General features: G+C 53.3%; 4 protein-coding genes across 4 annotated transcripts; 1 reads left to right on the forward strand and 3 right to left on the reverse strand.

Annotated features, from left to right (window-relative positions):
- Window positions 1–386: 386 nt before the first annotated feature.
- On the reverse strand, window positions 387–2352 carry Z517_00955 (uncharacterized protein; the record flags this gene model as incomplete). Its single annotated transcript, XM_013433917.1, has 2 exons — window positions 387–2040; window positions 2132–2352. The coding sequence occupies 2 exons, from the start codon at window positions 2350–2352 to the stop codon at window positions 387–389; spliced, it is 1875 nt and encodes a 624-aa protein (XP_013289371.1).
- Window positions 2353–2911: 559 nt separating this feature from the next.
- Z517_00956 (uncharacterized protein) lies at window positions 2912–4099 on the forward strand (the record flags this gene model as incomplete). The annotated part of the gene is made up of 1 exon (XM_013433918.1): window positions 2912–4099. The coding sequence occupies one exon, from the start codon at window positions 2912–2914 to the stop codon at window positions 4097–4099; it is 1188 nt and encodes a 395-aa protein (XP_013289372.1).
- Window positions 4100–6427: 2328 nt separating this feature from the next.
- On the reverse strand, window positions 6428–7891 carry Z517_00957 (uncharacterized protein; the record flags this gene model as incomplete). The annotated part of the gene is made up of 1 exon (XM_013433919.1): window positions 6428–7891. The coding sequence occupies one exon, from the start codon at window positions 7889–7891 to the stop codon at window positions 6428–6430; it is 1464 nt and encodes a 487-aa protein (XP_013289373.1).
- An 826-nt stretch (window positions 7892–8717) lies between these two features.
- Z517_00958 (uncharacterized protein) lies at window positions 8718–10925 on the reverse strand (the record flags this gene model as incomplete). The annotated part of the gene is made up of 4 exons (XM_013433920.1): window positions 8718–9701; window positions 9749–10000; window positions 10058–10828; window positions 10857–10925. 4 exons carry the CDS (start codon window positions 10923–10925, stop codon window positions 8718–8720), a joined length of 2076 nt encoding a protein of 691 aa, XP_013289374.1.
- Between the last annotated feature and the right edge of the window lie 6718 nt (window positions 10926–17643).

Raw genomic sequence — 17643 nt, forward strand, 5'->3', positions numbered from 1 at the left:
CATCTTGGCTGTTCACATGGACAGCTTTGATCCCAAAAAGGGGCTTTGTATATAGAGATAGAGCAAGCGAGCATGCGCCTATGACTCTCTCTGCTAGGTCTCCCGTGACCTTGGGATATCGGAAAAGAGAGGTTCAGATGATACTAATAGATGAATGTTTGGTTTAGAATGATCGGTTTCTGGGTGTAGCTTTGAGTGTCCTGTAGTTTGCACCAGATGGCCTGTCTACCTAGCATTCATTGAGAGGAAGAGAGCAAGAGGGATGACGTCGCTGATTTGATCTATAGATGTATTCCGTGAATAGGCGTGTATTACTGACCCTTATGTATGTATTCCGCAGACCCGCCAATGTCTTACGAAAGCCCACGCAGTATTTATCTATCTATCTATCTCAACCTGAGCAGGACGGCTCGAACGCCTTGTACACCTGTTCTGAGCAGCTCGCGGACGATGTCCTTTGTCCTCTGCAGGCCGTGCTTGCGGGTGAAGACGATGGACCAGACGAGGCCGACAAGGCCGGCGAGCCTGAGGGCGCGGGAGGCGGCGAGCTTGACGTGGCCCTTGGTGGTGTACTTGAGGTCCCAGTGGCGCCAGACGGGGAACATGCAGCGGAGGGTGAAGTCGACCTGGGTGCGCGGGTAGACGGTGGCGTTCCAACCCGTGGCGGCATCGTTGTACCAGTTGACGCAGCCGCCGGACATGAAGACACTGTTGCGCAGTTCGCGCTGCAGGTCCGCCGTCCACTTGCGCTCGGCGCTCTCCTTGACCTCGACGGTAGAGACATCGCCGCGCAGGACAGGCCCGATAAACTTGAGCGAGTAGTTGACCATGTTCTCGCTCGCCAGGATCACCGAGCTATGGCCCGTCGCCGTGTTGGGGCCGAAGATCATGAAGAAGTTGGGGAACCCGTCCATCGCGGTGCCCAGGTACGCTTGGGCGCCGCCGCGCTCGTCCCACGTCTTGTACAGCGACCGCCCTTGCCGGCCCGTCACGTCCAGCGGGTGCAGCCACTGGTTGGTCTCGTAGCCATTGGCCATGATAATGACGTCGGCCGGCACCGTACGCTGCTCGGTGGGCGCTTTGGAATCCGTCTTGGACATGGGCGGGTATAGGCGGCCAGGGCCCAGGGTCACCGACCGCGGCTGAATAGATGTGATGGGCAGCGTGGTGATCTCCACGTTGGGCAGGGAGAGGGACTGGAACCACCCGTCATCCACGATGCGTCTCTTGCAGAAGACTTCATAGTCCGGCGTCAGGATCTCGTGGTACTCCTCCGGCACCGTCTTGTGGAGGTAGGCCAGGAGCTCCTTGGCCTTCTTCTTCCGTCGCTGCCTCGCGGCCTCGCTGGGTGTAAACAGCTCGACGAACTCGAGCTCGAGCATGGCGAACATCAACTTGCGCAGGCCGTTCTGGAAGCCCGGAATGTACGTGGACAGGAACGGGATCCATTTCTTCCAGAACTCCTGCGCTTCGGCAGGGAGGAATTGCACGGCCCACGGCGGCGAGCGCATCAGCTGGGTGACATGTTTGGCGCCGTGTTCGGGCTTGACGAGCTGAGGCAGGACTTGGGCAGCTGAACAACCGGTGCCAATGACAATGACGTCTTTGCCCCGGATATTGAGGTCGGGGTCCCAGCGCGCAGTGTGGACGATGTCGCCTTCAAACGTGTCAATCCCAGGGACCTCGAGGGGTGGTTTTGGTTCGACCAGCCCGCCCACGGCGCTGCAGACCACCTTTGCCCGCACAATCTCTGTGCGCAGGACCGTCTTGGAATTAGGTCCGTTCCCTGCCTCCAGCGCCCGCCTTTCACGGGTAGACAAGTCGCCAACTCCCGGCGCGAGATGTTCAAGCTCGACTTCCCACTCTTCGACGTCATCAATCCAACGCACCGCCTTGACCGAGGTGTCGAGCTGGATCTTATCCAGGATCTCGAACTTTTCGCATACGTCGTAGAGGTACTGGATGATCTCCGGCCCCGAGGGGAACAAGGATGTCCAGTGAGGGTTCTGGGCGAAGGAGAACGAGTATAGGATAGCCGGGCTGTGGTTCTCGTCGATCGAGGGACCGTCAGAATCTTTCAAACGCAACCCATCCCCATTGAGCAAGGACACGGAAAGGGCCAAAGACTTACACATCGCAAGCAATACCGGGATACTGATTGGTATGCCATGTCCCTCCCAAGGCAGACCTGCGCTCAAAGATACGGAATTGATCGAACCCCAGAACCTGCCGCAGTCTACAGCCCATAGCAATGCCAGACTCGCCGGCGCCGATGATCAGGACTGGGTAGAATGTGTAACCAGGCTTGTTGGCTGGCCCGCCATGGCGAATGCGGTCGATCCGAGCCCCCATGTTACGACGCAGGATAATGAGTAGCGAAGCACACGAAGAGTGTCGATGCTGGAGAGCTTGAGAGAGCAGAAGCTCCGTGAAGGTAAGGAAACAGGAAATAAATGTTCCGGGTCTCTCACCTATCCACCACCGATCAGATGTTATACGAACTCACATGGCTGCGCCCTTCTTTGCGGAACCCGTAGAAGGTGTGATTGGAGGGGGTGGACGCGATTGTGTCGTCAGACAGCCCGCAATTGATGGTGCCATGTCTGGTTGGCCTGATGCATAAAAGCTTGGACAGCTGGGATACCAAAGGCGGATAAGAAAGCGTAGTGCGTAGGTACCTCGTAATAATAGCTCGTCGGCATCTCCAGATCTGGACTAGGTAAGAGCCACTGAGAGCCTCGTTTCACGCGGCCGCGCCAAGTCACGCCGAAATGAGCCTGCGCTGCCGATGCTTTTCTCTTGGTCCAAGTCCATGACTTGCAGGCGTTCGTTCTACCTACAGTGCAAACACGAGCACAATACGCAGGCGGATACGAAGAACGGGACATCGCCATCTCCCAAGAGTCAACAGATGCCATGTCTCGGCCTCCGGATAAGGGGTTGCTCAGTTCTTAGGCGACATACACCCACTACTGCATCCACCTCCTCACGGTCACTACCCCGTGGTCGCTTCGAGTCCTCCATCTCAAGTCACCAGGCCAGTGGCATTCGGGAGGTACCCACCCTTCCGTCCTGGGATGTGACTGTATTCAGCCAAGCATACAAGCAGAATGTACCAGCACGTCTGCCTCGTTCGAGGGCGCATCTGCCTCCGGCTTGCTCAAAATGGTTCATCCACAACGACAACCCAGACTATGGCCTTTTCAGCCCTTCCTCCACCATCAACGTGACCGCCGACCGTGATTCTGAAGAGGGTCGTCGGTCCAGCGATGGGATTATCAATGTCCCTCGCTCGTCTGAACTGCGGATGTCGTTCTGGTCAGGGCACGAAGCGACAATTGTGCCGCTGGAGATAACCACCACCACCATCACCACCAAGGATGCTTCAACAGCCACTGTTCTCGGTCAGGGCAGCAGCATTCCCGGCACTGGCGGCGAGAGTGAAGGATTTGAGCGCATCGAAGCGCCTCTGCAGATCCTGGTCGCATATCTTTCCAAATCACCGCCACCACAATCAAGGACGGGCATCGACCAAGTCCGGGATGTTAATTCCATGTCAATCTACCTCGCCCAGTGCGATCTTTCCTCCCTGCCAGTTTCAATACGATCAGACGTCCCTGTCCCCGAGGTATTACACCCATCCTCCTCGTCCAGCGGCAGCAACAGGAACGGCAGCACAGTAAAAGGCGACATCTACGCCTCGTCCCTCTGGCTCGGTCGCCCACCAACCTACACCCCATTACACCGCGACCCGAACCCGAACTTGTTCATCCAACTAGCCGGGCAGAAGACGATACGTCTCCTGCCGCCGCAGATTGGTGACGCTTTATATCACGATGTCACCGCGCGACTATCTCCAACGTCAACATCCTTCTCCACTGCAATCAGAGGCGAGGAGATGATGGTCGGGCCACAGAAAGTGGCACTCCACGATGCCATTTGGAACCCGTCGAGTATCTACAACGAAGTCATCCGGGCCCATGGCCTGCAGACGACGCTTGGGCTTGGTGATGCACTCTTCACGCCGAAAGGGTGGTGGCACAGTGTCAAGGGCGTTGGCGACGGTGTCACAGCCAGTGTGAATTGGTGGTTTCGATGAGGGTGTCGAGACCTGAAAACATGGAAACAGGGTTAATTGTTGATTTTTGAAGTATTGTGTAGATAAGCCCCCTCGATCTGTAGATCGGGAGCCTTTGTGAGAGCCTTTGTGCAGTTCTGGATTCCCGCTTCCTCGTGTACCCTGTTGATTGATAGTCTGCTTCAAATGCTGTGCTGCACTTTTTTGCCCTTGCAAAGAAAGCACTTCGCCTCGCCAATCCACCATCGGCGGGCCAATCTTTGTCGTGGTCAGATCTCTTCATGGTCGTAGTCTATGCATCGTGGGGGAAGAGAAGTTCATGTTCATTTGTCGGTGTACCCAAGCGACAACCGCCCATGCCACGGACTATACGATCTTCTTGTCAATAGGTCAAGAAATGTTTTTAGCCAACTTTCCTGGCCTTCTCGTCTGGATTTGCTTGTCGATACAACAGGTGACCTTTGTACGTGGGTTTCGCCATGGCTATCACCATGGGTGTCAGGTATTGATCTATACATTGTATGATAGTCCCCGGACTTGACAGAGGACATCGCCCCCAAAAAAACCCCTTGCGTAAGACGAGGTAGCGTATTCATTGTTTCCGCTGCGAATAACTGACCCCCCCTGAATATTTAGATAAACCCCCCAAGATTCACATGCCTGTGCATCTCGTATGTCTCGTATGTCTCGTATCGAACAACCTCGTCGGCAGGCCTCGCTCTCGAGTCCAAAGTCCAGCGAGGCAGGGTGTCCAGATCTTTCGAGGGAGTGAGTCTCCGACCATGTGTTTGGTGTGTGCCGTGAGAGGAGTGCTGAATGTAGGAAATCTGCTCACGTGTATCAAGTGGTATATTTATATTGCAACAAATGGGTTGGTTGACCACAGGGGCAGCAGGAGGATTGGGAGCGAAACGCGCTGGTCAATAGGTCTCCAGGAGTCTCTCACATTCCACATCCCATATCACACACGCTCGAAGCAGTAGAGTTGTCGACGTCGATAGCCAAAGGGTTGCATCCCCACCTCCCCGCCCCCCCGTAGTAACAGTGAAGATGTGCGCACCCCTTCAAGACACGCTTCAGCCTTGCCTGCGCCCATCAGCCTTACCTTCACCAACCCAGCCGTGGGTCCCCCAGGTAGGTCCAGCAGAAAATATATAAAAAAAAAAGGCAGCATATAATGTCACTCTCGCCAAATTCTGGCACACAAAGACCCCCTTTCCTACGACAAAGGGCGAGACGATAATCGAACCCCACGACTCCCTCTTCGAGCCTCACTTCGATCGATCGGACGCCCACACACACAAAATCTAGGATCTGTCAGGTCAAACTAACAATCGGGTTAGCAGGCAGCAGATCCTCGATTCGAACCTCCTCCGAATCCTCCTCGATCGAACCTCCCTCCCTCCCTCCCCGCCATTCGACTCAACTTATAAAATTTGTAGTATAACCGGCCGGCCGAGAAAAACCAACCCGAAAGGGCGAGTTTCACTTACCCACGAACCAGAGTTGAGCTGCTTCGTGGATTAAGTTTTTTGCTCTTCTGGGGGATGGTGACCATTTTTTTTCTTCTGCGCGCACACAATCACAAAAGGGTATGGAATGGTGTGTGTTTGTGTGGGGGAAAGATCCAACGCCAAGGAGGATAAAGGAGAAGAAGTGAAGAACAGAAAACCGGGAGAGAAGATGGTGTGCGAGAAGGGTAGATGCCAGATACTGCCCTTAGTCCACTATGTGTAATAACAACAAGTCTGCCTCCTGCGAGAATTCAATATCCCAAATCAATCAGCGCGCGTCCCTCCCCTTGTTCCCGGTATGGATCCCGGGTTTTCAGTCGATCTCCATTATTCCACTTCAAGTGCTGTTGTCTGTCCTTCTTCGCCTTCGGCAATATCATCTTCCATCTGATCTAGCACGCTGCTAGTCTCTGTACTGGTTCCGTCATTGCCTACTGCTGTTGTGAGCCGTAGAATCTGTTACTCTCCTATTGCAGCGAGGCTTGAGCGAGCTTCGAGTATGCGTGTTATAAGTGGTAGCGAACTTAGCAAGAACTCGAACCCTAGGACCTCTCCTCCGCCGTCCATCTTTTCCTGCGTATTGCAAAATTCCTCGGGGACATCTGCAAGCATTGCGCCGCTGGGGAAGGCCGTCAGCAAGGAAGATCACAAGTCCTGGGAGAGTAGATGCTTTGCTGTACTGCGAATCAAAGACACGCTTCTTCCCATTTTCATTCCATCAAAGTCAGTTGACATGCTCACTCTTGTGCCGGGCGGTTTTCGGGGGCACCCTTGCTCATTCAACCTTGTGTTTGTCATCTGCATCATCGTCCGTCATCTTCGTTTATTGCCATACTCATATCCAATTTCCTTCACCCCTTTGTTGCACAGAGACGTCGACTCCTTGACCCCTTGTCCCTGGCTTCCGTCGAGATTTGCCGCGACCACCGCCTTGACTTTGACTAGCCATTAACGCATCCCCATCGGCATCAGGCTCTCGTTTTGACTTGCCCCGCTGACTGCTTTGAGCCATGGGCGTTTGACTCTGGCCCTGGGTGGCCATGATTGCATCTCCGTCTTGGTCAGCGCCTTCTCCAGCGCCGTCGTCCCCTTCCTCTTCTTCTCCCTCCTCTTCATCATCGTCGTCAACATCTTCGTTGTCCTGTGTTCCTCCTGGAAGGCGCCGCAATTCTTCGTCAGGGTCACCGTCCACTGTGCCACCATATCGTTCATGCCATAGTCTTGCTTCGTCGAGTTCATTAATGTCTAGAGGTTTAGACCGGAGCCAACGCATCCGGGGTCCACTCTTCGCTCGTTCCGACACCTTGAAGCCGTAAATTCTGGGCTCGTAGATCTTACCTTTCCCTAAACCGGGTGCAAGGTTGTGGGTGGCGATCCCATTGATCGTCGCTGGTTGCGGAGGTAAAGTGTTCTGAGTCATCGCGGATAGAGAGGTCTTCTCGTCCTTGGTCGATGTGATACCAGGAATCGCTGGGGCCTGAGGTAGGGTCAGGCTCGAACTTCGACTGGCCGTTATGCCCCCACGCGTAGCATTCCCTTCGTTGGGACTCAAGGTGCTTTCGAGATCATCATTTCCTTGGCCGCTGGGATCTCGGGGATTTCGTTTCTTCATTGGGGCCACGTCTAAGTCTGGGTAGGACATGAAGAACAGGCATGGAAACGTCGTCCCAAAAAAGGCACCGTCGACGGCCTGAAATCTAGAGTTCGGGGGAGTGTAGACATCCAGACAGCTCGGGCAAAAGAGTTTGACTGTCTGTTGCCCAGGGGTGTCCGTCAGACCGACCGGCAACACTTTTGCCCCGGCACAATACACCCGAGGGCAGAAACCAAAATGTGACAATTCATACTTCTCCATCATTTGTTGAATCCCAGGTCTTGACGTGATGTACCGGGCGTGTATCAGACCATACAGAAGTTCCGCAGATGACTCAATAACTGAAGTATCAGATGAGGTCCGACCATGTCTTCTACCGCCTGCTGGGCCTCCAGATTGTCGCCTTGATGCCCCGTTTTGATTCGCAGTTGGCTCGTCCAATTCATCGCCCAGAATGCCGTCATCTTCTTCTTCCTCTTCTTCCTCCTCCTCTTCTGACAGAGCTGACGAATTGGTTTCTGACGGTTCCACATCAAGTATCATTTCCAATGCATCCTTGTACATGGGCACTTGGGCTTGCAATCCCGTCAGGTTGAAATCGTCCTCGATGAAATCTTCGCTGACTTCGGCAAAATATTCATGGCCGACCAGGTTGCAGAAAGTTCCGATCCAGCTATCTGGACTCTGAGAAGAAGTTTGAGACATTGCGTTGGAGAGTGTGGCGGAGGAACTGGTAAATTGCTGGTAGTAGAGCGATTCAGAGTATTCGGAAGCAATGTCGAGCCGGTCCAGGCCAGCGGCCAGGGCGGAGGCTTGTTGGGCAGACAGATTGGGATAAAAGTCGCGTCCAACACAGAATCTTCTGTCTGTGAGACCTCAACTTCCTGGTGGAAGGTAAGATGATCGAGAAGACGGGCGAGTGGTCTGGCGCGGGGTGGGAGGGGTCAGGAAAGAGGAAGGACAGGACTCGTGGGAGGCATGGAGGAGGGTTGCACGACTGCCTTCGTTTCTCGGTATCAGACGTCTCACAGTCGCTTTCGCTGCCTGGCTCTTGGAAGTTTCGAGCAGTGAATAAGAGGTAGGAGAGTCAGAGGGTGGCTCGGCGGGCTGTATTGATTTCAGGAGCAGGGGTAGGCAGGCAGTGAAATCATACAAAAACCTATTGGGCCTGTCTTTAATGTGGCAACATGCACAGATACGCGTGCTCTAGGTCAAGGTCGATCGCAACTCTTGTCTGCAGAATCATATAGGAATGATAGGTGGACGATAGCTGGATGTGAATTCCACGGCCGCACTTTTGACATGCGCCCCGAGAGAGCGAAGTGGATGGGCGCAGTGAAGTCCAATCTTGACCAATCAGCCCTGACCCAAGCAGTCTTGGCAAAAATCATGTGATTCGAGATCAATGGCTGCATGAACAGCGCGTCCTGGTGCAACGAGAAAGATGACGGATAGAAAACATTCAATTCCTTATTTGTGTAGTCATCATTGTACCCTAGGGCACCAAAAAGTCTCATCAAACTGCTCGGTTTCAAAACAACTCGTTCATAATTCTGGCAAATTCCGGCTCATTTCCAAACGCATTGAATCCTTCCGCCATACTGATTTCACCGTTTGCGCCAACGAAGTTGAATGACTCCGGTCCTGGAGTCGCAGCTCCATACCCACCAGCCAATTCGAATAGACTGGACAACTCATTCGTGATCTGCAATGCATCGTCCGGGCTGACTCCTAGTTCTTGCTGATTTTGACCCCCATTCGCCTGGTTCGAAGTCGAATTGCCATACGGCTGCTGGTAGTCGACTTTGTGTCCGGCAAGGCCAGCCATTGCCATCGCGGCGTCTGAGTGAGCGTCTTGTTCAGCATCATTCATGCCGCTGACGCCGCGAGCCAGTAGACCAATCTTGTCACCCATGTCCTTGAGCCCTCGAATAGTCCGCCAGAGCCTCTTAGACACGTGTGACTTAGTGCTAAAACCCTTGACAATCTCTATCGCAGCGTAGAACTCTTGCCTGGTCTGGGAGCAAAAGACGGCCGGAGCATGAGCCACTGACAGGAAGAGCACAGCGAGTGCCTGGACCAAAAAGTAGTTGTACAGCACTTGCTGGGTTTTGTAGATATCGGACATCTGGTTCACTGCTGTCAATGTGTTGATGGTGTCCTTGGCCACATCAATCACATTCTGTGCGTAATGGCGGTTCTCCATAATGCTGGTCGCGGAATGGAGGATGGGCCGATAGATAGAAATTCGTGCCTGGTTCTTGCGCAAATACATCAGGAGTCGGAGACGGCGCACTCCGCGGCCAGGTATCTCATTTTCTCTGGCAAGGTCCCGATTGTTGAATTGCAACGACTCGGGAAGCTGTGCATACCACTGCAGAATCTGGTAGTCCAAAAATCCTATTTCGTCTTTCTTCGTGTTCTGGCCCGCCTCATACGCCAGATTGTGGTACCAGACTTTTGTGGCGATTTGATTGTACTTGGTAATGTGTTTCAAATATGGATGACTCTCATCCTGCCGGACATCAATAAGGCAACTGGGAACGGATCAAGGTGACTTACCGGTTCAGGCAGAGCGGGATCAATGTCTGCATCTTGCAATGCAAATGGCATGCCTGTGCCAAAGCTCCAGCGACGATCGAGCGCGTAGACGGTCCAGAAGATACGAATGGCTTGCTGATACTCAGCTTCGTTCGTAAAGGATTTGAGCAACGAGTCCTTTCTGTGAAGCCCCATTTCTATACACATGCGCGCTGCGATACCAATGAATCGCCATGCCTGTGCCTCCTCATCTTTTTGGAAGTAGAAAGTAGCCTGTTGACGGATGTCAGCCAACACAACCTGAGTAGCGTGACGGAAAGTTCCTCTTACCGTCAATACCGTCAAGACGACGGACTTGATGTCCAATGCGGTAACTAACTTCAGATCCGTCGCTGGTTTTGCCGCATCAAAGAATCTTTGGCCCAACTCACTTCGTCCGTGTCCTTCAACAGTCAGCGTTATCGCTAGAACCATCTTTAAAACGGTGGTCTCCTCATCGTCGAACGTGTCTGCGCCTGGGAGACCGGGTTGACCCAGCCCAGTTCTCAGGGACGCTGCGATGAACTTGTATAACGAGGTCGCTTGCTTCAAAACCTTATCGATGTCCACCACAGGATACATGATTCCAATCTCTTCCTCATAGACGCGACACAGACGAACCACTTCGGGATGGTCAATCAACCATAGGGGGTCTTTGCTTGGATGAGGCGGAAGTATCATGATAGGTGATGCCGCTCGACTTCGATCGCGAGACATCATACCATCGTCCGGTGCATTATGTGTGATCCCCATGGTCTGAAGGGAAGATTTGGCCACATCCAATCCGTAGACTGTGCTTGTCGGGCCATGAAATTGAGGCAAGGCCTTGGGCTGTGCTCTCTTGGGCGAGATGAGGGGTGGTAGCGTACGGGACGCCGACACGGACATGGAACGGGTTGAGCCATCGTGGGAGAACTGCGGGTCGATGGGAGCCGGAAAGGAGATGTCGGCTCTGCTTCGCAACTCGTTCAAGCTGGCGTAAAGGTCGTTTACTTGCTCTTGGAGTGCAGCAATATGGTCGCGCATCTGGTTGAACTCACTGCTCCCCAAGGTCAGTTGGGTCTGCAAGCTGTAAAGAGGGAAGACGCACGCAGAGTCCTTGAGCGAGTTCGTGCAGCAATTCGGCGCATAGATGCACTCGAGATTCAGATTGCCACATCTTTGGCACGGAGTGTTTCCGTTGCATTTTATTTTGCGCCTGCCGTTGTATAAAAGATCAGCCTCTACTTGACAAGTGGGTGTGGAAGAGAGAGGATGTGGGAGACAGGGCAACCGACCGTTTACACTCATTGCTGTTTCGTTGACAGAGCCCATGTCAGCATATTTCATTCATCTCTTGTCTTCGCTATTCTCCCCCCGGGAGTCCTACCACGCAATTGAAATATATCTGTTCCTTTTTGACCTCGTGTGTGACTGTTTCTCCGCGGTTGGGTCAGCTTCGGCCTTGCGTTTTTCGCCATGGCCATTGGCTTGGGGAGAGGCATCTGATCCGGTGCCGGTGCCAGTAGCGACGCTATGAGAAACCATGATATTTTGGAGATCTGCCCTTACAAGAGGGCTTCTTGACAGGGTTGACGGGGCAGTGGATAGGCGTGGAGATATTTCCGCGACTGACTGTGAGGCGAGGCTGATGGTCTGGTGGGAGAAGCGGAAATAAGAAGATAAAAGAGAGGGGGCCACGGGGGGATGTCAGAGCGCAGGCTGGAGGACGGAAAGCTGGTTGAGGAGGCTAGAGGCCGGAACGGATTATCCCCACCGGAAAAACTGGAGGAGGAGAAGAGCAGGAGAGCGGGGGACCTATCGCCTGCGCCTTCTCTACCTCCACCAGCACTACAGACTGCACAAAGTACTCGTGTGAGGTCATCTGGTCATGTAATATTTCTAGCAAATTACTATCTCGCACAGTCAGTTTCCTCGTCCTATCTTCCCCTATACACCTGTCTTGGCTCCTACAGGCTGGCAAGAGTGAAGTATGTCCCCGTTTCGCTGTCCCTCACAGAAGAAGCCCTTGCTGTTTCTGTTCCCAATGTGTCCCTCAAGGGTGTGGTCACGGTGTGCATACCTGTTATCGTCTCTGGGAATCGAGCTAGACAGGATGCAATAGGTCCTATTTGCCGCTACATCTGCTGCTCTGCTCTGTTGTGTTTCTCCCTACCAAGACAGTGCGCCCCGGCCACCCCTGTATAAACCTAAGTACTAACACGTGTCGGCCTTGCTTCTGAAACTACCTTCTCAAGGTTATGCCTAAGTACAGTGGTGGTCTCTATCCACAAAGTCGGTGACGACGGGCCACAGCCCTCAGGCGTTCCATGGAGACATTTAAGACAAAGCATGATAACGTTCCGGGAATTGAGATGCTCCGAGAAATCTTGGAAAATATCCATATTCCATCAGGACCTTACAACAACTACATATAAGGTTACCAGTCAAAAAAGGCCTGAATACCAAGAGACAAACAGAAGTGGGCGGTTGGGGATGTGAAAGGCACAGAAACTTGGGACTGGTTGCCTTTAGGCTCTACCCATGGGGACCCAGTCTCGCACCATTATACCCCTATGCATCATCCTTCATGGAAGCGTTGAGGAAAGATGGTATGCTAGGATGCGGTCGTGGGCGCATACCTTCGGCTTCAATACACTGAAACGACACAGTTCAGAAGAAACATCCCCGTCACCCCCTTCTCAGACTTCATCGGAAAAATGGAACCGTTATTCTGCGTTTTCTGCCAAGGGTCCATTGGCGAAGCGCGAGAGAAACAATTGAAACCTTGCTGGACTTTCACATGGCTCGTTTGGGTTCCTGTCGAAGAGGAACGTTGACTTCCCGCCTCTGGAAAGACAGCCTCAGGCACGTATGCAGCTGGTATACACGCTTCCTTTGCAATCTATTCCACGCTTGACCTTAGTAAGGAATGGTAAATTCCTTTGCTACTTGGTGGTGGAAAACCATCCGTCACTTGGATCCAAACGCCCCCTGCCGGAGCTGTTTCAAAAATGCAGAAATTTGAGAATGGGTGTGCTTGTAGGAGCGCCAGCGAAAGGTTGGCCGGCTGCACATCCGGCTAAATTGTGTTACGAGAAACGGGAGAAGAACTATTGCCGGGAAATCCCGACTCCTGTGCTCTTTGGGCTCAGTGTCTGCTTCCAACCCCTTTTCAACACACGCACGTCTTAATACGGAAGACATAGAGCACAGCGTATCGCCAGATGGGAGTGTTGACACTGGCAACGTGTCCTCCATCTCTGGTGTCTCATATGCCTCGAAGGATTCCATTTGAGCACGAGACCAGGTTCTGGACTCCCAGTAGCAAATTGGAGTACAAGGGTATGGTCGAAACGCCAACACTTTGGTGAACGACGAGAGCGTTTCTGGCAGGTGGCAAAACCAACCATTTCCTCAAAGTAGCTCCGACTCTTTACGGCAATGCCTCGAGCGCCTGGCATGCGCGTGCCAGGCAGACATGCGGCAATCAACAGTTTTCGTTGCCAGCCAATTCACCACCACCGGCACATCCATGGTTCACATCGCTCGATCATCGGAATGCGGGAGATTGATCCCCATCACATAGGCGTGTTTGGAGTTCTGCAGGTCCTGTATCGACGGCAAACCAGCCTATCCATGCCGGAAGCCCAGAATCTCTACGCGTCGGAAGGATCATCGAGAACATTCGAATGATCTTGTCGTTACTTACCGTTCATGCACCAAAGAAGCGAATGCGTTTCTCCGTCCAAAGAGCTCGGGAGCCAACCAGATGTGCCCCTGTGGTGTCCGCTGCTCTGCATACAGGCGGACATGTGCAATAGAGGGGGGGTCCCTTGGTAGATGGAGCAAGCAGAGTGCCTGTCATCGACGGCACCCACACTGTTGGTAGCACCACCAGTACATCCCCGACGGGCTGACATAAGGCCAGGAACGAGGACACCAGGGATGGAGAGGACTGTTGCGGGTCCTTTATTTGCTCGCTCTTGGGCAGGGACAATGGGCAGGGATTTTCCTTGGCCAACGATCAACCACGCATTGCGTTTCGAAGGATCATTTCAAATATGACACGGGTATTTGGGCCCCGTATCAACCACAGCACGCGCTCCAGACTCCGTTCTAGCCCTACAACGAGCTTTCCCCCTTTACCTTTCTCGACCACCTCGCCTCCATACACCCAGGACGGCAACAGCACCTTCCCAAAGCCCGTGCGTGAACAGGCTGTTGCCTCTTTAACAGAGGGAGAGGTGTTGCTCACCAGTATTACCCTTCTCTTCCACTGAACCCGTATTGCGTGGAGGATTATGTCAGAGTCTCCCAATCACAAGGAGGTGGCTACTCCTCGTACGCCCGTAGGGCGACTTCTCAACCGGGGGGGGGGGCCAAAAAGTGGTGATTGGCCCGTCGTCATAGCAAAAGGCCACTGACCCTGATTAACAGAAAGAGGAAGAGATAGGTAATCCTGTTCCGAGTGGCAACCATCTTGGACCAGAAGAGGCAGAAGGGGTTGTATGAGATGCTTTTGTGTCAGATCTACAGCGCCGGCACGAAGTGTGAAAGACGGCAAATTGGATTGAAATGAAAATTTACACAATCCTCTCCAGGCAGATGGGTGAGGGAGGGGTGGACCTCTTAGCTGAGGAAAACATCCACCGTGAAGAGAGTGTCGGGCGATGTTGGAGGAAATGGAAGACACGGAACTTTTCCAACCCTTCCCAGAGCGACTTCGCTGAAGGGTTTGCTGCCCGCGACAGTGCCGACTTTGTGGCAGAGACCAAGAATTCAAACCGCAAAAGTTGTGAGGGACTGCGCTCCATACTCCAGTGGTATTCAATGGGTAGGTACTGCGATGCTGGGGGCTGTATCCATTGCAATGTATTCCAAATCCTGGGTGGCGATCATCACCCATCCCCACTCACTATTGTGGCCGACGTCAAGTTCGGGGCCAAAGAGACAGAAAACCCGCGTTGGTTCAACTATTGTTCAGTCGGCATCTGTGTATCAACAACGCCAGGGGAAGAGCACGGCACTATCGATCGCAAGTGAAGGGGACCCAAGGGAGACGGGGGTTGTTGTAAGAGTTTTCTGGCTTGTTGAACAACTGCCGCCGCCTATCATTTCCAGTTTATTCTCAAGCAAGAGTATCAAATCTCGCCGGGCCGCTATCAAATGAAGTCTCCTCCCTGTTTCCCCCTTTCTTCCCCCTCATCCCCCTGTTGAGATTATGCTCAAGCACATGTAGACATGCAGATGTCCCTTGGGGCGACGAAGGGCCGGGACCCGTCGATCTGGCCCTTTGTGTGTTTGTAATCTTGTACCCTACGCGCCCTGGGGTACGGAAGGGATAGCAAGCGAGCAGGGAATGGAGGCAGGGGGGAAGGGAAGAAGTGATCCTCCGAGAGACGGGTTTTGTATCGCGAGTGAAGGAAGGGGGTTGTTGGGCTTCTGGAAGACTGCACCAGGCAGGGTGGCAGGTCGGCACGACAGGGTGATTTCCGCCCCGGAGCCCTAGTCCTGTTAACCGAAACAGGGGGAGTAAAGCATGAAGATGGGCACTATACAAGGAACAAGGGGGCAGGGCGACGACAACGACAAGCAACAACAACAACAATATCAAACACGACAACGACCGGGAGATCATGAGTATGCGCTCCCTGCAACACGCGGGTCAGTACCGTAGGTATGAAGTGTAGGTACGGAGGTGGCAGTGTACACTATGCTCTCCGTACCATAGCTGATCCACCGCCCTACATGATACATACCTACATACCTACATACACTTGTGAGTATGTAAGTATGTACCTACAGCGGTGGTGAAACGCCTCCTGAATCCCTTCAGCCTGCCTGGTAGGGGGAGGACAGATCTCCTTTGTGCTACTACTAGCTAGCTAGCTAGCTAGCTGGGCACATGGAACGGTTGGGTCGTGCAGACAGGCAACAAGGGTGGAAAGGGTAGCTTGGTAGGTAGGTAGAGGGAGAAACGCACATCTTGGGCACGGAGGGTGAGGGAGAGGAAGGAAGGGGTTTCCATGTCTCCCAAACCTGCAAGTCACGACTAGGCGGATGTAGAGAGGCATACTCGTCGTCGGTATGTAACATAGGCACCGTACTCCGTAGGTATCTTGGTTACATGGGGCCAAAGCAATTATTGCCTTGCCAGAATCAGGACAAGAACCGGGTACCTACATGCATACATACGTACACACTCCGTAGGTACCGGGAGCAGAAAGGAATACTTGGTTTACCTTGATGTCCTTGATGTCCCTTGGCCCCGGGAAGGGGGCCCCCCCCCCCTAAAATGAAAAACGTGCAAGCTCCCGAAAGGAACCAAGCGAACAAGATGATAACGTACCTACCTGGTATACCTGATGCTCGAAAAGCCCATCTTGATCCTGACCCTTGGGGGAAAAAAAAACACCTGGGAATGACCGACTGACCGACCGACCGAACGAACGACCAGACCAGGTACGTACATTAGTGCCAAAGCGGGAAACGGGTGCTGGGATTGGTGGATGACGCTCCCCTCCCCGGCCAGCCACAGCAGCCCATGGGCGATGGCCCCCTCCCTTCCCTCCACCTTTGGTTCTTGTCCAGAAAGGGTACGATACTAGTAGGGTAGGGTAGGGCAGCACAGGGCAGGGTACCGACCTACCTTGTACTCGTACATACATTGGTTGATTGCGGGAGAAGGGATAAAAAAAGGGCCTAAGGCCGTAAACGAACGCGCAAGACGAGCAGGGCAAGGGTAGGGTGCGGACCCGTTGGACGAACGAGAGAACAAGGACATGGTGGACAACAACTTTTTAGAAGAAAAAAAAAAGTGGGAATAATAACACCAAAGCAAGCCCTACGAGTTTACGGAGTACCAACCTCGTACAGTACGAGGTGCTGTACCTACCTACCGTATCTAATGCCCGTACCGGTATCTCTCAGATGGAGTGGTCCCTAATACTTACTCTCAGGTAAGGGTACTTTGTAGCAAAGGCCTGGAATGGGAGGGTTGTGTGGATCTGGAGGGCAGGGCGCGTTTTGCAAGGGGTGGGGGGGGAGGAGGGGCCCTTCATCGATGACTTCGGCACTTCTGCCGGGAAATCGTGTAAGGTATTGTCGCCCTTCGCACCAGGAACTCAAGTTGGGGGCCGGTATAAATTGGTAGGGGGACAGCAATAGATATGGGGCTAGCGGGGCACGCTTCTGAACGATCCAATGGGAATATTCAATCCTGCTACCAAAAAGGGTTTGATGTCTTTTGTCCAGGGTCTCGCGCTAGGGTGATCTCCTCGACCAGTCGAGGTACTAGCTACAGAAACGGCATTGCGTATTGGTACCGTACCAAGCTTCTTCGTTCTGCTTCTGGAAAGTCGCGGAAAACAACAAAGGACCTGCCTCGAACTTTACATCTTTAGTGAAGTGTTTCAGATACCAAATGAATTCAAATACCAATTTGGCCCTAAACAACTGCCAGTCCCCGGGAGATGCGAAGACGGATTGTGGCCGTGCAAACTGCTCGCTATGAAAAAGGACCTCTTGAGGGGGACGGTGTGGAAAGCTGGATGTGTGTTTAGCTCAGTGATTGGTGGCTCAGCTCAACGGTTGGTTGACCTGATCGCTGCGAGCTGCGATGGGGTTCTGTGATCAAAGGATCGACGCGACACCTACCAAGGAGGTCCTTTATTTTTGGGTTTCCTTTGTCAGCCATTCTTGAGGCGATGCAGGGTGGGCGATCGTTGCGTTGGCGCTCGCACTAGGACAAGTATTAGACGCTGCGGGAGCGCCGTGGCGCTGGCCCGCTGGTTGGCCGCTGGCTTCAGGCTGTCACGCTTCAGACGCTCGAAGCCTAGTTAGGCTCGCCCCCGAATACCACAAAGGGCTTGGCGTACCAGGACGGACGGGGTCAA

The sequence above is a fragment of the Fonsecaea pedrosoi genome, assembly GCF_000835455.1.
Source record: "Fonsecaea pedrosoi CBS 271.37 unplaced genomic scaffold supercont1.1, whole genome shotgun sequence".
NCBI lineage: Eukaryota > Fungi > Ascomycota > Eurotiomycetes > Chaetothyriales > Herpotrichiellaceae > Fonsecaea > Fonsecaea pedrosoi.